This window comes from Anolis sagrei, chromosome 4 (assembly GCF_037176765.1).
Source record: "Anolis sagrei isolate rAnoSag1 chromosome 4, rAnoSag1.mat, whole genome shotgun sequence".
Classification (NCBI taxonomy): Eukaryota; Metazoa; Chordata; class Lepidosauria; order Squamata; family Dactyloidae; genus Anolis; species Anolis sagrei.
Genome location: NC_090024.1, coordinates 112,495,872 through 112,522,153, shown reverse-complemented (window position 1 = coordinate 112,522,153; position 26,282 = coordinate 112,495,872). Strand labels below are relative to the sequence as shown.

Below are 26,282 nucleotides of genomic sequence, written 5' to 3'. Positions count from 1 at the left end.
AGGAATTTGCTATGCAATATTTGTCATGTCAACAATTAGATTTAACTCAGGTGGAAACTACAGATTTATCAGCTTTGAAGTTGATTATATGTCAGTGTAGACTCTGGCCTCTTCTACACTGCCATTATAAAATCCAAATTATTTGCTTTGAACTGGTTCGTATGGCAGTGCAGACGCATATTATCCAGATCAAACAAGATGTGGATCATCTGTTTTGATCATTTAGATTACAAAGCAGTGTAGATCCAGCCTGAGGATGCAGACTGAAGTAGCACACTTTTGTGGTATTCATGTAAACATCCAGAAAGAACGCACAGGCTTTGTTGTCCAGACGCTTATGATGCCAAGCCAACTATATCCAATGTACACATGAAGGGGCTTGGATGGATAACTCTGGCTATAAATACCCATACTTTTTAGAAAGCAGACTATGACCCTTTCCACACTGCCCTATATCCCAGGATCTCAGATTATCTGATTTGAACCGGATTATATGAGTCTCCACTGCTAGATAATCTGGGATAAGGAGATTTATTTATTTATTTATTTATTTACAGTTCTTATATTCTGCCCTTCTCACCCCGCAGGGGACTCAGGGCGGATTACAGTAAACACATATATGGCAAACATTCAATGCCAGTTTGACAAACAACGTTTAACAGACAAATACACCGAGGCTATTTAACTTTTTTTCTGGCCGCCAGGGGAGCTGCTGCTTTTCATCATCCATCAACGACACCAATGAAGTTCTTCCGCATTCCACATTCCCCGGAGTCTTTTTTCTTTATGGCCTCATAAATTAGTTAAATTTAGCCTCCCACACAAGGTGGTACCTTATTTTCCTACTTGACAGATGCAACTGTCTTTCGGGTTGCAAAGGTCGACAACGGGCTACACAATGGCTGGACACCCACTCCAGCCCGGGCTGGCTTCGAACTCATGACCTTTTGGTCAGAGTGATCTTAATGCAGCTGACACTCAGCCAGCTGCGCCACAATCCCGGTGGCGGGATTATCTGATCCCAGATAATCTGGGATCAGATCCAGGGATATAGGGCAGTGTAGGTAAAGGTAAAAGTTTTCCCCTGACATGAAGTCCAGTCGTGTCCGACTCTGGGGTGTGGTGCTCATCTCCATTTCTAAACCGAAGAGCCGGCGTTGTCCGTAGACACCTCCAAGGTCATGTAGCTGGCATGACTGCATGGAACGCCGTTACCTTCCCACCAGAGCGGTACTTATTGATCTACTCACATTTGAATGTTTTTGAACTGCGAGGTTGGCAGAAGCTGGGACTGACAGTGGAAGCTCATACCGCTCCCCGGATTCGAACCTGCGACCTTTCGGTCAACAAGCTCAGCAGCTCAGCACTTTAACCCACTGCGTCAACCGGGGGCTGCCCTATATGCAGGGATATAGGGCAGTGTAGAAGGGGCCTAATTGTTATGTGCCCATTTATCTTCTCAAACAGTTGGCTTTTGTGTAAGTATGTATGTGTATACACACACACATGTACATATGCAAACACACAGCATACATTTCAAGCACTGATTGCTTTGTTCTTCCATATCAAGGTTACACAGAGCCTGGCAAGTTGGAACAAAATTGCTTCTTTTATTCATTGCATTGTTTGAAGTTACTCCTTCCAAGAAAAATCTCTATTCCTTCATAGTAAGCAAAAAAGAATAACTATTTTCTGCATCAAATACAATCCTTAGGGATAAAAAAAAATTGTGCACCCTGATCTATGTGAAGATAACATTATTTTTGGTATGAAACCTTTACCTCTTGGCTTTTTCCCTCTAACCTAAGCCACGGCTCAAGATCCAGCAGCCAAGCCAAGAAGATAAAAAAGTGGCACATGGTCCTTAAAGATAAGGAGCAGGAGGTGCAAACTGAAGGCACTTTGTAAGTGCGCTGAAACTTAATAACCCGAGAAAAGGAATATGGCTAAAGGAAAACAGAGAGAGCGCAGTGGCACCTTCAATTGACTCATTGAAGCAAGTATGGGTTTCTAGGCAACAGCCAATCTGAATGATGCACTAACTGCGAGAAATGACACCTTAATTTATAGGGCTGGCTTTCAGTGGGTGCAAGAATCTTGAAAGGTTTTGATGCATTCAGAAATTTGTTTCATGCAGAAATATGTATAGGAAAAAATGGCAGTATAACTCCATAGGAATGCAGGGAAAAAGCAGAGCAAATCTCATGCAGGAATCAAGTGGGAAACAGATAAATAATTTAGGATATCGGGCACTTCCACTGCAATTCCCTGCCGATGGGCAGAATTCTGTGATTTCCTCTCTCCAAAATTAATACCACAAAATTTGAAGTGGAGTAGTAAATAAAATTGGAGTGGTAAATAAAATTCTCCAATGCCAGAAATACAGCTTAATGGTGTAACATTAGAAAACGTTGACCATTTCCGCTACCTTGGCAGCCACCTCTCCACAAAAGTCAATACTGACACTGAAATACAACACCGCCTGAGCTCTGGGAGTGCAGCATTTTTCCAAATTAAGCAGAGAGTGTTTGAGGACTGGGACATCTGTAGGGATACCAAGGTGCTTTTTTATAAAGCTACTGTCCTCCCAATCCTGCTATATGCCTGCGAAATTGTTTAAACAACCAAGTCTTCAAGCTCTTACGAAAGGAGGGTAGGGATGGGGCCTGTCTTATTTCTCTAGGAAGGGGGTTCCAGAGGCGGGAGGCCACCACAGAGAGGGCCCCCTCTCTCGTTCCCACCAACCATGCTTGTGACGGTGGTGGGAGCAAGAGGAGGGCCTCCCTGGAAGATCTTAAAGTTTGCGCTGGTTCACAGAGGGAGATGTGATCGCAAAGAACACTGGATAAACCAACCTGGACACTGAATACCATTTGAAAACACAGAAATGCTGGACCACTCTAACAACCATAATGTCAGACTACACAGAGAAGCCACTGAAATCCACAAGCATATGGACAATTTCAACACCAAGGAGGAAACCATGAAAATGAACAAAAACTGGCTGCCAGTATTAAACAGCACCAGAATCAAGACAGTAAATAAAGAACACCACTCAGAAATAGGAGAACTCAACATAGCCCTCCCAAACAAAGGATTCCCCAGGCAACAACAGCCAGGCGACCTATGCAAATACCCTCACTACTCAATGCAAGGCTACTCGGTGCTCATCAAGGTTGCTAATTTACACCTGCTTCAAACAGATAAGGGTTCTTTTCTCCCACCCTGGACCTTCCACAAGTCCACCATACACTCCACATGCCTCATTTGCAACAGACCTTTGCACAAACCCTCGGGATGCCAGACTAACCTGATCTCTTTTTTTGATAGAGTTACAAGCTGGGTAGATGCAGGGAATGCCGTGGATGTAGCGTACCTGGATTTCGGTAAGGCCTTCGACAAGGTCCCCCATGACCTTCTGGCAAGGAAACTAGTCCAATGTGGGCTAGGCAAAACTACGGTGAGGTGGATCTGTAATTGGTTAAATGGACGAACCCAGAGGGTGCTCACCAATGCTTCCTCTTCATCTTGGAAAGAAGTGACGAGTGGAGTGCAACAGAGTTTCATCCTGGGCCCGGTCCTGTTCAACATCTTTATTAATGACTTAGATGAAGGGTTAGAAGGCAGGATCATCAAGTTTGCAGACGACACCAAATTGAGAGGAATAGCCAATACTCCAGAAGACAGGAGCAGGATTCAAAACAATCTGAACAGATTAGAGAGATAGGCCAAAACTAACAAAATGAAGTTCAACAGTTACAAATGCAAGATACTCCACTTGGGCAGAAAAAATGAAATGCAAAGATACAGAATGGGGGACGCCTGGCTTGAGAGCAGTACATGTGAAAAAGATCTTGGAGTCCTCGTGGACAACAAGTTAAACATGAGCCAATAATGAGATGCGGCGGTAAAAAAAGCCATTGGGATTTTGGCCTGCATCAATAGTGTTAGAGACCCTAAATTGGGTCTTTTTAGGTCCACGTCGTGGGAGCACGAAAGGAAGGAGACAGTCCCAAAAAAAGATCAAAAAACAAGGTTTATTTTAGTTTCTTCATGAAGAAGACGGACAGCCGGGTAGCATGAACAGGTGCTACCCTTCAAGTGACTGCCGTGCCCCTTGGCTTTTGACCACCAAATATATAACCTCAAGTAAACAAGAACATTTTTATCATGGAAAGTACCCTCTTTCCAGCCCCCTCTCTTGACCTTTTGATGGAAAGTACCTTCTTGTACATGCGGCCTCTGCGCTTCAAAAAACAACCTTTGAAGTTAACCACAAGCATCCTGTGTAAGAAAGTACCTTAATATGTCACATCTTGTTTCTTCCGTGGTGCTCTTTTTCTACAGAGAAAGGGTATGTCTCTCTTTTGCTGTTAATTTCATTCAACAGCAAACTTAGCAAACTTACTTAGTATTTACAAATTTCGCTCAAAGACACTTTCAATAGGAATATAGTGTCTAGATCCAGGGAAGTAATGCTACCTCTCTATTCTGCCTTGGTTAATCCACACCTGGAATATTGTGTCCAATTCTGGACACCACAGTTGACAAGCTGGAATGTGTCCAGAAGAGGGTGACTAAAATGATCAAGGGTCTAGAGAACAAGCCCTATGAGGAGCGGCTTAAAGAGCTGGGCATGTTTAGAATGTAGAAGAGAAGGCTGAGAGGAGACATGATAGCTATGTATAAATATGCGAGAGGAAGTCACAGGGAGGAGGGGGCAACCTTGTTTTTCGCTGCCCTGGAGACTAGGACGTGGAACAATGGCTTCAAAGTACAAGAAAGGAGATTCCATCTGAACATGAGGAAGAACTTCCTGCCTGTGAGAACCGTTCAGCAGTGGAACTCTCTGTCCTGGAGTGTGGTGGAGGCTCCTTCTTTGGAGGCTTTTAAACAGAGGTTGGATGGCCATCTGTTGGGGGTGCTTTGAATGTAATTTTCCTGCTTCCTGGCAGGGGGTTGGACTGGATGTACATGAGGTCTCTTCCAACTCTGATTCTATGACAATTTCAACAGAAAGGTAGAAACCATGAAAATGAATAAAATCTGGCTACAAGTATTAAACAGCACCAGATCAAGACAGTAAATAAACAACACCAGTCAGAAACAGAACTCAACACAGCAAGCAATCAAGGGCCAGTTTACACCTCCCAAACAAAGGGTCCCCCAGGCAACAACAGCCAGGCGACCTCTATGCAAATACTCTCACTGATTGACTTTGCAGCTGCAAGGCTACTCAATGCTCATCAAGCTTTGCTAATGCACACCTGCTTCAAACAGACAAGTGTTCTTTTCTCCCACCCTGGACCTTCCACAGGTCCATAATACCTTCCACATGCCTCAGTGCCAACAGACCTCTGCACAAACCCCCGAGGATGTCTGCCAAAGATGTAGGCGAAATGTCAGGAGAGAATGCTACAGGCCATACAGCCCGAAAATCTCACAACCTGACCAGTTTTTCCCTTTGCAATTTTCATTTTTGAAAATGGGACTTCGTTCGCATGAAAACAACCCTAGAACTTTTAAAAGGCAGCCAGAAACATCCAAACATTGCTTTCCCTGTGGGTTCCCTGTGAACTCCAAAGTTTCCTTAGCTGGGGGGAGTTGCATTCTGGCTCAGCAGCATCGAAGCGGAGCCGGAAGTGTGAGGCATGTACCAGTCAACCCTCCCTCTCTCTCTCTCTAAGAGCAAAGGGTGGAATCTATGATGCGACTGCGTGCCTAGAGAGATGGTGAGGAGGCCCTGGCGGAAGTGAAGGCTACATCCGCCGCCTGGAGAGAGGAATCCCGGATGTTTGGGGGACCCGGAGCGCGGTAAGGCGATCGGGAAGGTGGGACGCATTAATGCTGGTATGAACACTCACTTCCCTTATCCTAGGCTCTTTGAACGCAAACCTATGGTCTTGCAGGCTTTTGGACTTCAACTCCCAGAATTCCTTACAGTTGGCCAAGCTGGCAAAGACTTCTGGGAGTTGAAGTCCGAAAGCCTGGAAAGCTCAAAGGTTGAGCACCACCGGATAGAGTCATACACAGATAGAGTTTCTGAGGTCCCTTCTACACTCTCCTTCTATTCCAGGATCTTATCTCTAGTTATCTGCTTTGAACTGGATTATATGAGTCTCCATTGGGATAAGGAGATAATCTGGGATCAGATCCTGGGATATAAGAGCTGTGTGGAAGGGGCCTGACTTGTGGTGAATCTATCCCAGGGCTTTTTGGGCACGAATTGTTCAAAGAGAGCATGTTTTTTTTCCCTTTCTTTGAGACTGAGAGTATGTTGCCCCTTTTACACTGTCATATAAAATCCAGACTATCTGTTTTGAACTGGATTATGGAGCAATGTAGATACATATAATCCAGTTCAATGCAGATAATGTGGATTATCTGATTTGATAATCTGAGTTATATGGCAGTGTAGATCCAGCCTATGCTTCCTCTAGGACCACTCAGTGATTTTCCAGAACTGAGCAGGAATTCAAGCCCTGATCGACAGGGTCACAGAGAGCATCCACACAGTGGAATTAATGCACTTCGATGCCACTTTATCTGCCATGGCTCAGTGCTATGGAATCATGGCAGTTGTAGTTTCTTAAGGGACCTTTAGCTCTCTCTGCTAGACTCCAATTTATTTATTTATTTATTTATTTCCAGTATTTCTACCCTGTTCCTTCTCAACCCCCGGAGGGGGACTCAGGACGGCATACATTAGGCAACAATTTGATGCCATCACATATAACAAAGCAATATCACAACAATTAAAACAATAAATAAAACATTAATTAAAACAGTAAAACAGTATTAACAGCCATATCATCATTTCAGTTGAATTCCATATCCAAAGTGCTGTTTATGCCTGCTGTCCAAAAGACTAGTCGCAGAACAACGACTTCAATTATTCCCTAAAAGACAGGCAAGACGAAGCTGACCTTACCTCGGTGCGAAGCGAGTTCCACAGGCGGGGGCCACAACCAAGAAGGCTCTGTCTCTTGTCCCCACCAGACGTATTTGTGATGTTGGCAGGAGCGAGAGCAGGGCCTCCCCGGATGATCTTAAACTGTGAGGCGGGACGTAGAGGGAGATGCGTTCAGACAAGTAAACTGGGCCAAAACCGTAACCAAATTCCATGGCATTCAGCCAGTGAAGTTAAAATGGTGTCAACCTGCATTTTTTTTACAGTGTAGACACACTGTATAAATGCAGTGGATGTGTCCACTTCTCTCATGCCCCTGTGTCCTCATGTATATTGCATTGCTACTTAATTCAATCATGTTATATAGACAATATCTGTGCAAAAGTTATTTGTTTTAGGCTTCTAAAATGCTTGTAACATATTACATTCTATGTTGTATGTGTGTGCCCACATTATCTGCTTTGAACTGGATTATATGTGTCCACACTGCCAGATAATCCAGTTCAAATAAGATAATCTGGATTTCATATGGCAGTGTAGATGAGGTCTTAGTTATACATGGCATGGAGGAAGTGGATAGAAAAAACTTTTCCAATGCTCGCTAACTGGAAACGGAATTGCGAGGCAATCAGGCAAATAAAAATGATGTTACTTCATACAATCTATTATAAAATTACATCCTTTGCTTCTGCTAGATTAATTGACGTCCACCATTTCGTTTGACTTTTAAAAAGGGGTAGACAACGACTGGAGACCACAATGGTCTATCCAAGACTCTTGGAGTACATTGTAAATTGCCTCTGTGTCTGTTTATATATGTTGTATGTCTAATGGCATTGAATGTCTGCCATGCCTATATGCATTGTAATCTGCCCTGAGTCCCCTGTGGGACTACACTCATTCTGCTGGCTTTCTCCTAAGCAAAAGCAATTATCTCCACTTGTTTTTCATCAAAATTTATTTATTTATTTACTTCATTTATATACCGGAGCCCCCGGTGGCGCAGTGAGTTAAACCCCTGTGCCGGCAGGACTGAAGACGGACAGGTCACAGGTTCAAATCCGAGGAGAGGCAGATGAGCTCTCTCTATCAGCTCCAGCTCCTAATGCGGGGACATGAGAGAAGCCTCCCACAAGGATGATAAAAACATCAAAATCATCCAGGCATCCCCTGGGCAACGTCCTTGCAGGCCAATTATCTCACACCAGGAGTCACTCCTGTCACGACAATATATATATATATCGCTTTTCTCAGCCCTTAGGCGACTCAAAGTGGTTTGGCAGTGTAGATGGGGTCTCTAAAATGTCTCCCCAATGCCCCCTAAGGGACTTGAGGGAGAATAGTGCCATGTTGTAGCCCCCCTGGACCATTTTAGGCAAAGGAGAGACCTTTTTTCCAACAAGAAGGGACCGGAAGTAGAATAATAAAATAATAATTAATTGTATTTGTTCCCTACTTCTCCTCCTTGCTTGAAGCAGGTTATAGCATAGTCAAAACATGTCAACATAAAATGCATACATAATAATAATAATAATAATAATAATAATAATAATAACTGCAAAAGGCCACCTTACTTGGTTGGATCTGTGTGCATCATTCAAAAATACATCACACAGTCCTAGACGCTTGGGAAGTGTCCAACTTGTGATTTTGTGATACGAAATCCAGCATATAGATCTCATTTGCTGTGACATACTGTGCTTTTGTGTCAATAATAATAATAATATAGTAAAATACATATATCAAATGTAGATTCTATCCACAGTAACCTGAAATATCTAATTAACGGAAACTGTTAGTGAAAGAATGGATGAGAATCTGTCCTTAGGTTTTCTGGTAATTGCTGTATGCTTTTATTACAGGCTTCTGAAGAATGTTTGTTCCAAGATCTCTGAAAGTCAAGCGGAGTGCAGCTGATTCAGAGACCTGCGTAGCTAAAAAGAATAAGCCCTCTTCAGATGAGTCCTTGTTTGAAAAGGTTACAGAGTTCAGAGATGCCAAGTTGGATATAAGAGATGTATCAGCTACAGAAACGAATGTATTCAAACCCGTAGAAGGGCACACTGAGCCACAGATCTCCGAATCGTCTCCGGCAAAGGCCGACGAAGAGAACTGTTCTCTTGTGGAGGAGCCCATAAAATCGTTCTGTAAAAACCAACGCTGGCCACAGCCTGGGGAACCTGTATGTATGGTCTGTGGCCGCTATGGGGAGTATATCTGCGACAAGACGGATGAAGACGTTTGCAGCTTGGAGTGTAAAGCCAAACACCTTTTACGTGTCAGAGAGGAGAAAGAAAACTTAGAACTCGCTGTTACTAATAAAGCAGACTCTCTCCCCAGTTTTCCGAGTGGTCCTTACGCGTATGAAGAAAATGCCTTTGTGTCAAGTCTTCAAGATGAGCAGATTGACAACTTAAAGCAGCAGCTGGGCATTGTTGTCCAAGGGCAAGGAATTGCAAGACCTATAGTAGAGTTTGAACACTGTGGCTTTCCTGATGTTCTGAACTCCAATTTAAAAAACTCTGGCTATGAAGTTCCAACTCCGGTTCAGATGCAAATGATTCCGGTTGGATTACTGGGCAGGGATATTGTGGCCACAGCCGACACGGGCTCAGGAAAAACGGCTGCGTTCCTGCTTCCTGTTATAATTAAAGCCATGGGAGAGGTAAAGTTCAAGAAGAGGTCGAAATTGTGTGTCACATTTCAGTGAAGGCATTTAAGGAGGTTGCTCCTGAAATAAATCCTCCATGGGATTTCATCTTTTGCTGTACTGAGAATTCTAGGGAAATGATTCTCTGGTTGGGTTGTTGTAGTTTTTTTGGGCTATATGGCCATGTTCTAGAAGCATTCTCTCCTGACGTTTCACCTGCATCTATGCCGAGCATCCTCAGAGATTGTGACCTCACAACTTCTGAGGATGCTTGTCATAGATGCAGGTGAAACATCAGGAGAGAATGCTTCTAGAACATGGCCATATAGCCCCAAAAAACCTACAACAACTGAGGGATTCCAGCCATGAAAGCCTTTGACAATACATTGATCCTTTGGTTGGTTGGTGGCTGTTTTCCTTTGAAGTTCTGCTTTTCATTCCATTGCTTTGAAAGTAAGAAATGCAAAGGGATCTCTCAAACAAGAGATCATAGCTAGCAGTTAAGATTATTTTTTATTTTATTTATTTAAAACATTTATATTCTGCCCTTCTCACCCCGAAGGGGACTCAGGGTAGAGCACAGCATATACACAGCAAACATTCAATGCCGGGACACAAATTCACATACAATACATAAACATGAAAAACATTTATCAAAATATTAAAATACACCATTTAAAACTGCCCTAGTCATCCGCGTCAAATCATTGGCCTGGTAATCTTCCTATTGCCGGTTTATTTATTTATTTATTCTACCCCGCCCTTCTCAACCCCCTAGGGGGGACTCAGGGCGGCTTACAAAAGACACAATTCGATGCTTAACAATTCACAAAATACAATACAATATACAATACACAAATTTACCATATAATGTCAACAGTTATTACTAACTAAAACAATCAAACAGTATACTAGTAGCAATAAAATCATCTTGTGGTTAATGTTCACCAATTCATAATCCGTAATCCATCTAGCATCGTCATTGTCCTTTCCTATTCTGGTCGTCATTGGTTGTCTTTGTCCATCTGCCAGCTTATCCGAAGGCCTGTCCCGAAAGCTTGGTCCCACAGCCAAGTTTTTACCATCCTTCTAAAGGACAGGAGGGAGGGGGCCGACCTGATCTCACCAGGAAGGGAGTTCCATAGCCGGGAGCAATCACCGAGAAGGCCCTGTCTCTCATCCCCACCAATCGTGCCTGTGACAATGGCGGGACAGAAAGCAGGTCCTCCCCGGAGGATCTTAATCTCCACGATGGTTCATAGGGGGAGATGCGTTTGGACAGGTAATTTGGGCCGGAGCCGTTTAGGGCTTTATAGGCCAAAGCCAGCACTTTGAATTGTGCCCAGTAGCAAACTGGCAGCCAGTGGAGCTGGCGTAACATGGGAGTTGTATGCTCCCTGTATGCTGCACAAGTTATTAACCTGCCTCTCGTTGGACTATTTGAAGCTTCCGAGCAGTCTTCAAAGGCAACCCCACGTAGAGTGCGTTGCAGTAGTCTATCCTAGATGTAGAATATTATGAAATATTAGAATACTTCCTCTTAAACTGTGGATACAGGCCCCAAATGGGGTCCCCTTAGCTCAGTGTTGGGGTCACAAAATTGTCAACAGTGAAAGATTTCTGAATGCCACCCATTTTTACACAAATCTGTTAGCAACAATGTACATTGTTTGTAGTGGATTTTACGGACAATGCTTCAGCTGTACTTCACAAAAAGGAAAATAAGCTTGAGTATCAAGCTTTGCAAATGCTGAGTGAGGACCCTTCTAAATACCCCTACATCCCAGAATATAAAGACAAAAAATCCCACAATATCTGCTTTGAACTGGGTTATCTGAGTCAACACTCAGATAATATGGGCTTTTCTGCCTTGATATTTTGGGATATAGGGCTATGTGGAAGGGCCCTGATAACACTATGTAACAAATTTTGAAAAAAAAAACTGTTCCTAGTTTGAAAGTATTATTTCCTATTTAACTGTGCAGTACTTCTGCGCCAGCTGCGCCCATACCTTGGGAAGTCTGACTTGGCCACGGTAGTCCACGCTCTGGTTACATCCCGTATAGACTACTGCAACGCTCTCTACGTGGGGTTGCATTTGAAGACTGCTCGGAAGCTTCAAATGGTCCAGCGTTTGGCAGCCAGGTTGCTAACAGGAGCAGCACTCAGGGAGCATACTACTCCTCTGTTGCGCCAGCTCCACTGGCTGCCAGTTTGCTACCGGGCACAATTCAAAGTGCTGGCATTAGCCTATAAAGCCCTAAACGGTTCTGGCCCTACTTACCTCTCTGAACGCATCTCCTCCTATGGGGAGGCCCTGCTCTCTGTCCCTCCTGCATCACAGGTGCACTTGGCGGGGACGAGAGACAGGGCCTTCTCAGTGGTGGCCCCTCGGCTGTGGAACGCCCTGCCTGCAGATATCAGATCGGCCCCCTCCCTGCTGGCGTTCCGGAGGAAAGTGAAGACCTGGCTGTTCGCACAAGCATTTGATTAAACAGTGTAATTGAACATAGGAATACGGAATAATGGATGATGAGACTGGATTGTGATTTTACTGTTGAGGCGCTAATGATTGTTATACTGATGTTTAATGATTTATGTTACAATTGTTTTAATTGTCCTATACTTGTCTCGTGATGTTTTGTATCGATGTTGTTCACCACTTTGAGTCGCCTGAGGACTGAGAAAAGCGGTATATAAATAAAGTAAATAAATAAATATATTATACTTAGGTTCTTGTGGGTTTTTTCGGGCTATAGAGCCATGTTCTAGAGGCATTTCTCCTGATGTTTCGCCTGCATCTATGGCAAGCATCCTCAGAGGTTGAGAAGGTCTGTTGGAAGTAGGAAAATGGGTTTATATATCTGTGGAATGGCTGGGGTGGGGCAAGGAGCTCTTCCCTGCTGCAGTTAGGTGTGAATGTTTAGCTGATCACCTTCATTAGCATTTGAAGGCCTGCCTGAGTCTGGATGCTTGCCATAGATGCAGGCGAAACGTCAGGAGAAATGCCTCTAGAACATGGCTCTATAGCCCGAAAAAACCCACAAGAACCTAGTGATTCCAGCCATGAAAGCCTTCGACAATATATTATACTTACTTTGAGTCCCCTTGGAGAGATAGGGTGAAGTATAAATGCAGTTTTATTATTTCTTTGACTGCTACAAAAGGTCTAGTTCTTTGATGACTCATTCAAACATCCATGCCATCCATTGCAACAATCATTTTAATGTCTGAAACCCATATTTAGATGTGTGAATGGGTCTTTATACAATTTCTGTAAGAGTTCACCCACTCACTTCCCAGTCTCTAATGCCACATTCTGATTGTTCTACGTCATTCCTACTTACTTCTGGATGAAAATAAAAATTGTTGAGCTGATCTAAGGGATCTAAGAGAACTAAGCAGTTCTCTTTATGTTTTAATTAGAGTTTTCTTTGCGAAAATGGATTGTGACTTGTAACTCTTTTCTTATTTTAGGTAGAAGCACCATCTGCTCTTATTCTGACGCCAACCAGAGAATTAGCTATCCAGATCGAGAAACAGGCAAAAGAGCTCATGGTTGGGCTACCAAACATGAGAACGGTCCTTCTAGTTGGAGGATTGCCTTTACCTCCTCAACTTCATCGCCTGAAACAGAACGTTAAGGTGATTTTTTTTGCATGAATATTGGAACAACATAAAATTGTATGTGTGTACGTGTTCGCTGGAGTCCCCGGTGGCGCACTGGGTTAAAGCACTGAGCTGCTGAGCTTGTTGATCGAAAGGTCGCAGGTTCGATTCCGGGGAGCGGTGTGAGCTTCCGCTGTCAGCCCTAGCTTCTGCCAACCTAGCAGTTCGAAAACATGTAAATGTGAGTAGATCAATAGGTACCGCTCCGGCGGGAAGGTAACGGCGCTCAACGCAGTCATGCCGGCCACATGACCTTGGAGGTGTCTACGGACAACACTGGTTTCCAACAAATCTGTACATATGAAAACATAATACAGATTAAAACATTAAACAATATAAAACACCACAAAAGCAATAAAAACAACATCATTAGCGTCTCATTATTATCAAGCATTGTCCAGTTCCATTGTCAAATTGTTCGATTTCCTATATTAGCTACTTTGCATTTGTAAACGCTTGCTCGAACAGCCATGTTTTAACTTGCCTCCGAAACATTAAGAGGGAGGGAGCAGATCTAATCTCTCTGCCCTGGAGTGTGGTGGAGGCTCCTTGTTTGGAAGTTTTTAAACAGAGGCTGGATGGCCATCTGTCAGGGGTGATTTGAATGCAATATTCCTGCTTCTTGACAGGGGGTTGGACTGGATGGCTCATGAGGTCTCTTCCAACTCTTTGATTCTATGATTCTAATCTCCCCAGGGAGGGTGTTCCATAGCCGAGGGGCCACCACTGAGAAGGCCCTGTCTCTCGTCCCCGCCAAACGTACTTGAGACGAAGGCGGGACCAAGAGCTGGGCCTCCCCAGACTATCTTAGAGTCCTTGATGGTTCGTAAGGGGAGACACGTTCGGACAGGTAAGTTGGGCCAGAACCGTTTAGGGCTTTATAGGCCAAAGCCAGCACTTTGAATTGGGCCCGGTAGCAAACTACTGAGAAGGCCCTGTCTCTCGTCCCCGCCAGGGGAGCTGGTGCAACAAGGAGGTTGTATGCTCCCTGAGCGCTGCTCCTGTTAGCAAGCTGGCTGCTGTTCATTGGACTAGTTGAAGCTTCTGGACCGTCTACAAAGGCAACCCCACGTAGAGAGCGTTGCAGTAGTCTATACGGGATGTAACCAGATCATGGACTACCGTGGCCAAGTCATATATAGCTTTGGATAGCATAGAGAATGGTTAACACCCCTGTGGTGTTTGCTTTGCTTTCTGTGCTCTCTTTAGAAGACTTCACTACACTTTTTGCCCCTGTGATAAGTGGATTTTGAAAAATTTGACTTTTTGTGGAAACGAGGCTTGGTGAGAAAGCTTCAGCTGAGACACCTTTTCACCATGATAATAACTCTTCCAGGAGTGAATTTCCTTTCTGAGAGGAAGATTTCTCTCACTTCCTGTTGTCTCACCCCCGTTCTTAACTAAGGGTTGTTTGTAAATCGAATGTTTGTAACTTGGGGACTGCCTGTATATGGGTGGCGGCGGCTTTGGGATCAAAACAGATTGGCAGAACTAGAGAACAACACTCTCAGGTAGAAAAACTCATCTCTCTTTTTCTAGTAGGGGCCTTTTCAGAATAAAATACTCTTTAAGGCCTTTTATTGAATCTAGGCAAACAATATTTATTTATTTATTTATTTATTTAAAGCATTTATATTTTGCCATTCTCACCCTGAAGGGGACTCAGGGTGGAGCACAGCATATACACGGCAAACATTCAATGCCAGGACACAAATTCACATACAATACATAACCATTAAAAAGCATTTATCAAAATATTAAGATACATCATTTTAAACCGTCCTAGCCATACGCATCAAATCCAATTGGCCCTGTCATCTTTTCCACTGCCACTTCATTTCCCTGTACCGAAAGTTTGGTCCCACAGCCAAGTTTTTACCATCCTTCTAAAGGACAGAAGGGAGGGGGCCGACCTGATCTCACCAGGAAGGGAGTTCCATAGCTGGGGAGCAATCACCGAGAAGGCCCTGTTTCTCGTCCCCACCAATCGTGCCTGTGACAATGGCGGGACGAAAAGCAGGGCCTCCCCTGAGGATCTTAATCTTCGTAATGGTTCATAGGGGGAGATGCATTCGAATAGGTAATTTGGGCTGGGGCTGTTCAGGGCTTTATAGGCCAAAGCCAGCACTTTGAATTGTGCCCGGTAGCAAACTGGCAGCCAGTGGAGCTGACGTAAGATGGGAGTTGTATGCTCCCTGTATGCCGCCCCAGTTATTAACCTGGCTGCCTCTCGTTGGACTATTTGAAGCTTCCGAGCAGTCTTCAAAGGCAACCCCACGTAGAGTGCGTTGCAGTAGTCTATCCTAGATGTAACGAGAGCATGGACCACCGTGGCCAAGTCTGACTTCCCAAGGTATGGGCGCAGCTGGCACACAAGTTTTAATTGTGCAAAAGCTCCCCTGGCCACCGCTGCAACCTGGGATTCCAGGCTCAGTGATGAATCCAGGAGAACTCCCAAGGTGCGAACCTGTGCCTTCAACGGGAGTGTAACCCTGTTTAGCACAGGTTGCGACTTTATACCCTGTTCGGCCTTGCGACTGAACAGGAGGACCTCTGTCTTGTCTGGATTCAACTTCAATTTGCTTGAAGAAACTTGTCTCTTCCATTGCTTGTGGAAGATTGTAATTACATTTGTTTAGTTGTTTAACATACCTTTAATTTGTTTAAACTATTCCATATTGTTTTGAATTCAAATTTATTTACATTGCTTAAATGGCTTTTATTTCTCTGCTTGCCTGAGTTTTGATAACATAGGGAAGAATTTGACTATATCAATTAAATATTTTGAAATTTTGATTTATTGTATGAAGTTGTTTTCTCCCTCTTTTTCTATTAGGTTATAATAGCAACTCCCGGAAGGCTCCTAGAAATTCTAAAGCAAAGTTCTGTTGAACTCCATAATATCAAAATAGTTGTAGTGGATGAGGTAAGTCTGTATTATGTCTTGAAGACAAAATGTTGGGTGGGTGTTTCTTAGGCACGATCTACGCTGCCATATGCGTTTGGTGGTGACGAGGGACAGGGCCTTCTCTGTGGTAGCCCCTGCGTGACCGCATCTCCGTATATGAACCCACATGATCCCTTCGTTCATCTGGAGAGGCCCTGCTCACGATTCCACCTGCGTCGCAAGCGCGTTTGGTGGGGACGAGGGACAGGGCCTTCTCTGTGGTAGCCCCCTGACTCTGGAACTCTCTCCCCAAGGACATCAGACAAGCCCCAACGTTGGCAGTGTTTAGGAAGAGCTTGAAGACCTGGCTGTTCCAGTGTGCCTTTCCAGAATAGGAAACTCCCAGCATCATGTCCCAAACGCACTTTATTAGAGATTTAAGATTGCCTGCACATTGCACCTACCCTAAAATCCTTACATTTCACCTGTCATGTCCAGCAATTTTAATTTTATTCATTACATTTGGCCCGGCCCTTAGTTTTAAATGTGTCATGATGTTATTGTTTTAATGTTTTATTGGTTTAATGTTTATTGGTTTGCTTATGAGTTTTATTGTTGTATTTGTTATGCTGTTGTTTTATTGAGGGCCTTGGCCATTGTAAGCCGCACCGAATCCTTCGGGAGATGTTAGCGGGGTACAAATAATAATAATAATAATAATAATATGATCCAGTTTCTGAATCCAAATTATCTGCTTTGAACTGAATTATATGAGTCTACACTGCCATATAATCCAGTTCAGATCTGATAATTTGGATTCAGAGACTGGATTATATGGCGATGTAGATGGGGCCTTCAACATGACTGTAGATGGGACCTTAAACAGCATTGCTCAGAGCAATATTTTCTCAGCCAGGCACATCATATTAAAACCTGATGCCAACGAATTCATTTTTCTCTTTGTTTAAATAGGCCGACACTATGTTGAAGATGGGTTTCCAGCAGCAAGTTCTAGATATTTTGGAGAATATCCCCAGAGACCATCAATCCATTTTGGTGTCGGCCACAATGCCTTTTGGTATCGAGCAGTTGGCAAATCGGCTTCTCCAAAACCCTGTGAAAATAACCATTGGGGAGAAGAACCAGCCATGTTCCAATGTCCGCCAGATTATTCTGTGGGTGGAGGAACCTTCAAAAAAGAAGAAACTGTTTGAAATTTTAAATGTGAGTATCTGTGGAAAGAGTTCCCTCAAGTTTTGCCTCTACAAATCATGGACATTTGGAGATGTGGTGTGAAGCTGAGAAATATAATTGGTCTGTTTGTTTACAATGGGACTCCTGTATTGCAAAGATATAAATGCATCTATTTAATTCTATTTTTATGTTTCTATGCTTTGGATTTTAATTGAAATATTTTATGCTTTTTAGTGTTAGCCACTTTGAGGCCCCTTCTAGACTGCCATATAAAATCCAGATTTTTTGATTTGAACTGAATTATATAGCCGTTTAGACTCATATAATCCAGTTCAAAGCAAATAATGTGGAGTATCTGCTTTGATAATCTGGATTATATGACAATATAGAAGGGAGCTAATTCTCCTTTAGGAGAGGAGAAGTGGGACATAAATACCACCACCACCATCACAGCTACGGGATTGTGGCACAGTTGGCTGAGTGTCAGCTGCATTAAGATCACTCTGACCAAAAGGTCATGAGTTCGAAGCCAGCCCAGGTTGGAGTGGGCTTCCAACCAATTGTGTAGCCTGTAGTCGACCTTTGCAACCCGAAAGACAGTTGCATCTGTCAAGTAGGAAAATTAGGTACCACCTTGTGTGGGGAGGCTAATTTAACTAATTCATGAGGCCATAAAAAAGACTCCAGCAAAAGCATGTGGGGAATGCGGAAGTACTTCATCAGTGTCGCAGATGGACGATGAAAGTGGCAGCTCCCCTGTGTATGTCTGTTTATGTTGTATGTCAAATTGGCATTGAATGTTTGCCATATATGTGTACACTGTAATCCGCCCTGAGTCCCCTGCGGGGTGAGAAGGGCGGAATATAAATACTGGAAATAATAATAATAATAATAATAATAATAATAATAATAATTGCAATCCACTTTGATAAACATTTCTGCTAACTGTAACACAGATAGAAACAGCCTATTGTTTAGTGTTACTGATTTCTGTGGCCCCTTCTACTTTGCCATATAAAATCCAGATTATCTGCTTTGAACTGGATTATCTGGCAGTGTAGACTCACATAATCCAGTTCAAAGCAGATGTCAATTATCTGCTTTGATAATCTGGATTATATGGCAATGTAGAAGGGGCCTGTTACACCATCATCCCATCTAGTTCAGTATTATAATAATGACAAGCAACTGTCTTTTTCATCTCTTATCTGGAAATGATAGTGATTGAGTCTTAGAATATCCAGACAAAACATGTGGCCTATCACTAATGCATGGCCTCATGCTAACATATAGTACAAAATCACATATATAGTATTTTTGAGCAAGTGATGCTGAAAAGCTTTTATATTAATGGCCTAAGTCTTCCTTGTCTTTCTTTTATCATTCTTCTATTCGGGTTTTTTTTTCATGTCAGGAGCGACTTGAGAAACTGCAAGTTGCTTCTGGTGTGAGAGAATTGGCCGTCTGCAAGGACGTTGCCCAGGGGAAGCCCGGTTGATTTGATGTTTTTATCATCCTTGTGGGAGGCTTCTCTCATGTCCCCGCATGAGGAGCTGGAGCTGATAGAGGGAGCTCATCCACCTCTCCCTGGATTTGAACCTGCAACCTGTCAGTCTTCAGTCCTGCTGGCACAGGGGTTTAACCCACTGCCCCACCGGGGGCTCCTAAAGATATAATAAAATATGTTGAAACCTGTATTTGAATGTGCATCTCATAAGTTATGGTTTCAAATATATAACTGCAAAACGTAATATGCCCACTTGGCTTTTATAAAATCATTACTCTTTCATTGGGATGATGGGATGCTGTGGAAGATAAAATGAGCTGTAACTGCTTTGGGCAATCATTGTCTGTCTCTATAAGCAAGAATAACTTAAGGTGTTTCCCTTTGCTTAGGATAAGAAACTTTTCAAGCCACCAATACTGGTATTTGTGGAGTGTAAACTGGGTGCAGATCTTCTGAGTGATGCTGTTCATAAAATCACAGGCTTAGAAACAATATCCATGCATGCCGATAAATCACAGACAGAAAGAACGACCATATTACAGGTTTGTAGACATTTTGGCCGCAGCCATTTCCTCAGTGGTTTGTATCCTTAATTATTTGTGTTCTTTTCCACATTTCTGAATGACAGCGTGATCTTTACTGAGTTTCAGGACTGCAACTACTGAATCAGTCTATGACCATACTGTTCCATGCAAGCCTATTGTTGGTACAAAATAGATATTAAATATTGTTATATCTGTTCTGTGTTTTTCAGTATGTATTTTATAGAAATACCTTTTAATATGTGTACATGTGTAGTTTTTACAATGTTTATGTGTTTATTTATTCTGTAACTTGCCTTGAGTCATGAGGAGAGATGGGTTAGAAATAGCATAATAATATTAATAATAATAATCATCATCACACAGTCCTAGACACTTGGGAAGTGTTTGACTTGTGATTTTGTGATACGAAATCCAGCATATATATCTCATTTGCTGTGACATATGGTGTTTTTGTGACAGTAAAATAATAATAATAATAATAATAATAATAATAATATGCTGGGATCTGTTTTAGTTAGCCTAATAAACTCTATTTGCCAATAGCTGACATTTCCCCATGTTGACTTCTGTCATTAATGTTTTGCTAGAAATGATAGAAATGCAATTTTGTGTGCCTACCTAGGGCCACCTAGATGATGTTATACCTACATTGATAGCAGACTCTGAGGCTCCTTCTACGCTGCCATATAAAATCCAGATTATCTGCTTTGAATTATATGAGAGTGTAGACTCATATCATCCAGTTCAGAGAAGAAAATGTAGATTATCTACTTTAATAATCTAGATTATATGTCAATGTAGAAGGAGTCTGGGAAGCATCCTCGTGAATGTGAAGTCCTAAAAATATTCTGTGCTGGTCATATAGACCTCAGATAAGGACTACTACATATGCATTTGATATTGCTCATGCACATTTTGTCATGGTCTTCGTAACTCTTAACATTTATTTCAAGCATCAATATTTTATAAAACTTATCTTTCTCAATTGGTGCTGTGAGAAGGTTTGACTAAAAGCAGTGCTGAACTTTGTAGGTTCTTTTGGCAAAGTTATTATTTGTTGTCTGCCTTCCTGCATAATTTCAGAGCTCATCTTTGCTTCATATCCTGGGAGGATACTGTAGGGTCAATATATCAGTCTATTCCAATGTTTCTCAAACTTCCCAATACCGTGACCCCTTAATAGAGTTCTTCATGTTGTGGTGACCCCCAACCATAAAATTTTCGTTGCTACTTCATAACTGTAATTTTGCTATGAATTGTAATGTAAACATTCGATATGCAGGATGTATTTTCATTCCCTGGACCAATTTTGGCACAAATATTCGATATACCCACATCTGAGTACTGGTGGGGTTGGGGAGGATTGATTTTGTCATTTGGGAGTTGTAGTTGCTGGGATTTTATAGTTCACCAACAATCAAAGAGCATTCTGAACTCCACCAGTGATGGAATTGAACCAAACTTGGCACACAGAACTCCCATGACCAACAGAGGATACAGGAAGGGCTTGGTAGGCATTGACCTTGAGTTTTGGAGTTGTAGTTCACCTACATCCAGAGAGCACTGTGGACTCAAACAATGATGGATGTGGCTCAAACTTGACACAAATACTCATATGCCCAAATGTGGGCACTGGTGGAGTTTGGGGAAATAGACCTTGACATTTGGGAGTTGTAGTCGGTGAGATGTATAATCCACCTACAATTAAAGAGCATTCTGAACCCCACCAATGACAGAATTGGGGCACACTTCCCACACAGAACCCTCATGATCAACAGAAAATACTGTGCTTTCTGAAAGTCTTTGGCGACCCAATGGCAACCACCTCTTGACCCCCTCAGGGGTCCCGACCCCCAGGTTGAGAAACACTGGTCTATTCTCCGAGATGCTGAAAAGCTCTCCCCTCTGACCTTCATCATTCCCATGAAATGTAGTTGTAACATGCTCTTTCTGCTGCCATATAATTCGAGCGACTTGGTCCCAGAGGTACTTCTTCCCAATGTGGCAGTAAAATACAGTAATACAGTAATAGCAAGATCAATAAATAACAACTTAATGCCTCCAAAATCTTATGCCTACGATAGCTGCCTCCCTGTATGCAGAGTAGATGTTTAAAAAGTTAGGTGATGAATATAAAAAGAGACATTCTGCATTAGACAAAGCCTTCTATTTAGTTGAGCTGTCCTTTTTTTTGTGCAATGGCTAAACAGATGTGTGTGGGGCGCTCGTAGGGACATAAATAGTACTCTCCTGTTCTTGTTCCCCAGCAACTGGGATTTGGAAGCATAATGTCTTTGAGAAAAAAAGATAATATATAGCCACTGTGACTGGTAGTTAACTGAAGTAATAACAGGGTCTCTTGGAGGCCTCTCATTCCTATGGTTATTGTAAAGCAAAGCTGACTTTAAGGCTTAAAATAACAACAGAAATTATCCATTACTTTGTCTAATACTTTTTGAAAGCAAGTTGGTCGCAATAGTGCATCTTGAGATAGAAAACTGTATTTTTTTTGTGTGGATAACTGCTTTCTTTTATTTGCCTGGAATAGCTAATTTGGCTTCAATGGAATAACCCCAGTTTTAGTATTATGAGTGGATCCCTTTTTGTCCACTATCCCTCATGACTACACTGGGTTCTCCTGAATTTTTATATGTTTTGCTTTCATCTTGATTTGGTTTATTCTTGGCTGTTTTAAAACACAAGCAAGCATTTCAAGTGCTGGTTAGAAAAGTGCTTTTCCGGAACTTGAATTCAGAGAATATAATTAGGAAGAAGTTATCTTAAAATACTAAGGAGTGATACTCTTTTCTTACTCGCCTTTTGTTGCTTTTGTTTCCAGATGTGATCAGGCGATATTGCTAGCTTGTTCGTAACTTTTCTGTGTCTTTTTCTTAGGTTTGATTTGAAACGTCAGAAAATTACATAACACAGAGCTTCCCAAACTATGTGTTGTGACAGTTCAGTGTGTTGTGCGAACTTAACGGGAAACCTCTGAGTCTATGTGAAAGACTCAATAAATAATACATTTTTTCAAAAACATCAATGAAAGATATGATGTTTTTGTGATATATGTTGTGTCCTCATATGTTTCATTATTACAATTTATATATTTGTCTATATCTTATATAAGGGGTTGGTTTAACCTCTGGTTTGCTAGTGAAACTGGATTACTGTCTTATGAAATGATGCATGTCTAAAAACTGTGCCAGCAACATGGAATGTTTGGAATGCTCTGATATAAGACGTAAGCTTTTGCTTTCCTGTCCCTAGCAGTTGAAAATGGTTATTGAAACCCTCATTTCTTATATCTTGCAGTCAAGCAGCTCTTACTTGAAATGTTATATATTTGTTCCTTGAATTAGGGTCTATTCCAAGAAAAGTATGAAGTTGTCGTAAGCACAGGAATCCTTGGACGTGGACTTGACCTTGTCAACGTTAAGCTGGTGGTAAATTTTGACATGCCATCTAGTATGGATGAATACGTACATCAGGTAAATATACATCTGTGTTTTCATTATTATTGGGTGTTTCTATAGTATAGTTTTACCACTGAAAGGCTAGTCTTGTGGGTTTTTCTCCAGTGCTTTGGGCCTCCCCTGAATCTGGGACAATGCCTGACAAATGTTTAAATGTGTGATCTTTTAGAATAATAATGAAGCTGATTTTTGTGCATGTGTCGGCTTTCAGCATATTTATGAAAATGCGACTTGCCCAAGCTGGATAAAAGTAGAAATATTTGTTTTGTATCAAGAGTTTTTCTTCCTTTTGTAGTTTGGCACTACATTCTCACATGGAACACTAACTAACACTTATTAGTCAAGACTAATTCAGATATATTGAATATTTGTGTTTATGATGATACAGACTATATTGCATACCCTTTTGTGAGAAAACATTAAATCACTTTGGCATAGCAAATACAGTAGGTCCTCCGATTTCATGGTGTTAGGTTCATAGGACCCTGCAAAAGTGGAAAAGAGATTTTGGTAAACCTGACAACACCTTTTTAGGGATCTCTAGGTCCCCCGGTGGCACAGTGGGTTAAAGCACTGACCTGCTGAGCTTATTGATCGAAAGGTCGCAGGTTCGATTCCGGGGAGCGGCGTGAGCTTCCGCTGTCAGCCCTAGCTTCTGCCAACCTAGCAGTTCGAAAACATGCAAATGTGAGTAGATCAATAGGTACCGCTCCGGCGGGAAGGTAACGGCGCTCCATGCAGTCATGCCGGCCACATGACCTTGGAGGTGTCTACGGACAACGCTGGTTCTTCGGCTTAGAAATGGAGATGAGCACCATACCCCAGAATCAGACATGACTGGACTTAATGTCAGGGGAATACCTTTATCTTTTTTTTACTAGGTCCTCCAGCATGCCTTTATGGTCCAGCGAAAGTTGGCCTTATAGAATCACATTGGGGAATATTGTCGTACCTCAGAATAGGTTCACCTTGCTGAAAACACCAAACTGCACACTGCCAGAAGTCTTTATAGTTTATTAAAAAGTAAAAGATAAAAAGTTCTTAAAAGCAAAAGTAATGTTCTAAAAAGATCAATACAAAACAACACTTTGAAGCATGATCCAAAAAGGCACCAGCAAAGCAAAATCCGATGAGAACATGACTGAGTCCTGAGACCATGAACACAAGAACTGCAAGATATTCCAGACAAGCAAAATGCAAGTTTCTTGGTTAAACGAAAAGTTGCTCTGACAAAGGTTTGGTCCCAAACACACAGATTAATACCCTTTGCAAAACATGAAGGTGTTTCTTTGGCCTCTGACCTCCTTCTTGTTAGCTATTCTCACACTCCTTCGAACTCTGAATTCCAAACGGTCAGCACGATCTAAGGTTCCCATTTCGTCAAGGTCAGTCTGTTCGTTAGTGCCTTCCTGCTCATTATCAGGCTGAGAACTGTCCTCCTTTTCTGAGTCAATTTGCACCTGCACCTGGCTAGTTTCAGTATCAACAAACTCATTTCTTGCTGTGGGAAACTGAACTTCCACACCCTGTTCCTCATTGACTATAACAGGGACATTTTGAACCAGATTGTCAACCTGAATCCCATCATCCTCATCAGAGGCACTCTGTGGTTCCAGCTGAGTCACAACAAATATAGAGATTCTCAGAAAGGGTATACAGTATTAATCAAATCTGTAAATAACACTATGCAATACGATTTTTGTTCCTGGGTTATAAATGTAATTTCCTAATTGGGTCTTAACATAAAAAGATGGAAAATGTTGGGTTTCATCCATGGACTACACAAGTCTTTGCGTCATCAAGTTTCCAGTTCTCAATGAGTAGCTAGACTAGAGGCAGGGCTAAGCTCAGGGATTCCTTCCCCACATTCCTCTGCATGTTTCCTAAAGGGCTTTGCCTTTACTGCTACTTCCTCCCCCTTTGATGACGTAGTAATGTAATTCTGTGAGGGAACTTCCTGTTTAAATTTGAACTGCCCTGGGAAGGCCATACGGTTTCCATCATTCTTCTTCTGCTTTTCTTTATTCATATGAGGAAGCATTTTGCCTCTGTAAGCAAAAAGGTAAAAAAAAGGTAAAATGTAAAAAAAAAAAAGTCCATGCAGCTACATTTTGCCTACAGAGGCAAAATGTAGCTGCATGGACTTTTTTTTTTACCTTTTACCTTCTTTAGAAGATGAGATTTAGTAAACTAGTTAGCTCCAAGACTTTTCTATCAAGAATGCATTTCTTTTTTACTTTAATAAATATTTTTGAACCCAAAGTTTTGACCCTGTAAACATGAGCCATCCTAAAGATTAGAAGGCTATCCCTTCTCACCACATGTACATTTCCGCTGGTTATGAAGTTTACTCCAGGTACTCTGCTATATTTTGGTGGAATTATCCTAAATGAGGGTTAGTCTTGAGCCTTTAAATCAGTTTCATGTATACAGGAAATATTTGACACCTTGTAAATCAGTTTTGAGATTCAAAGATGGGCTTACAATCTTGTAATTGCTGAGACGTCATGTTTGGTTTGGTGCTGCCCAAGATACAGTGGTAGTTTTGTGAAGGGTTGACATTTTCAGATGTAACTATGATGAATGGGTTCCATTGTAAATAATATACCCAGCTAAGGCATTTTCTCAATTTTACTATTTAGCTATTCTCACACTCCTTCGAACTCTGAATTCCTTAAGCATTGTTGCTTTTGGGTTGTTGTAGGTTTTTCAGGCTATATGGCCATGTTCTAGAGGCATTCTCTCCTGATGTTTCACCTGCATCTATAGCAAGCATCCTCAGAGGTAGTGATGTCTGTTGGAACTAGGAAAATGGGTTTATATATCTGTGGAAAGACCAGGGTGGGACAAAGGACTCTTGTCTGCTGGAGCTAGGTGTGAATGTTTGTTGCTTTTAATTTCTCAGGTTGGAAGAGCAGGTCGGCTCGGTCACAGCGGAACGGCCATTACCTTTATTAACAACAACAGCAAGAAACTGTTCTGGGATGTTGTGAAGCGAGTGAAACCCACGGGCACCATCCTCCCTCCCCAGTTATTAAACTCTCCATATCTTCATGACCAAAAGAGGAAAGAACAGCAGAGGAGTAAAGAGTCTCAGAAGGGACTTGTGACTGGCGACAACCTTATGGACATTATCCGAAAACACGACAAAAGCACGTTTCAGAAGCAATGAGCTGTACTCTTTGTGTAAATATCACATTTGTAAATGGAAAGTCTTTTTCAACTTGTACTTCATAATTCTTTGGCCACAATCTAATTAAAAATAATCCCTTTCAAATCCCATTGATTTGATTCCATGATTCAGTAGGATGTCAGAAATCTTCAGTTCAATTGTGTACAAAATCACATGATTTCTCATATTCACACCTTGGAATTTTAATCTTCTGCTTTATTCCATGGGCTGGAGATTTACTGGAGTTTGCTTAGTAAGATTTATTATCAGAT

The 26,282-nt window shown here is 42.1% G+C and overlaps 1 protein-coding gene across 2 annotated transcripts; it reads left to right on the top strand.

The window, feature by feature from the left end:
* Positions 1 to 5,681: 5,681 nt before the first annotated feature.
* DDX59 (DEAD-box helicase 59) lies at positions 5,682 to 26,115 on the top strand. Of its 2 annotated transcripts, none has more exons than XM_060774575.2 (8): positions 5,682 to 5,814; positions 8,773 to 9,575; positions 13,038 to 13,205; positions 16,066 to 16,155; positions 17,089 to 17,340; positions 19,207 to 19,359; positions 22,725 to 22,853; positions 25,744 to 26,115. In XM_060774575.2, the coding sequence occupies exons 2-8, from the start codon at positions 8,784 to 8,786 to the stop codon at positions 26,008 to 26,010; spliced, it is 1,851 nt and encodes a 616-aa protein (XP_060630558.2). In that variant the 5' UTR covers positions 5,682 to 5,814; positions 8,773 to 8,783; the 3' UTR covers positions 26,011 to 26,115. The 2 variants fall into 2 exon arrangements, with proteins under 2 accessions (XP_060630558.2, XP_060630559.2); XM_060774576.2 differs by having other exon boundaries at positions 5,682 to 5,850.
* The last annotated feature ends 167 nt before the right edge of the window (positions 26,116 to 26,282 follow it).

What these genes read in the sequence shown, in the direction of transcription:
- DDX59 (XM_060774575.2), top strand. Translation starts at nt 8,784, where the DNA reads ATGTTTGTTCCAAGATCTCTGAAAGTCAAGCGGAGTGCAGCTGATTCA. An exon ending in TAATTAAAGCCATGGGAGAG is followed by an intron (nt 9,576 to 13,037) that starts GTAAAGTTCAAG and finishes TTCTTATTTTAG; the next exon opens with GTAGAAGCACCATCTGCTCT. An exon ending in AAATAGTTGTAGTGGATGAG is followed by an intron (nt 16,156 to 17,088) that starts GTAAGTCTGTAT and finishes TTGTTTAAATAG; the next exon opens with GCCGACACTATGTTGAAGAT.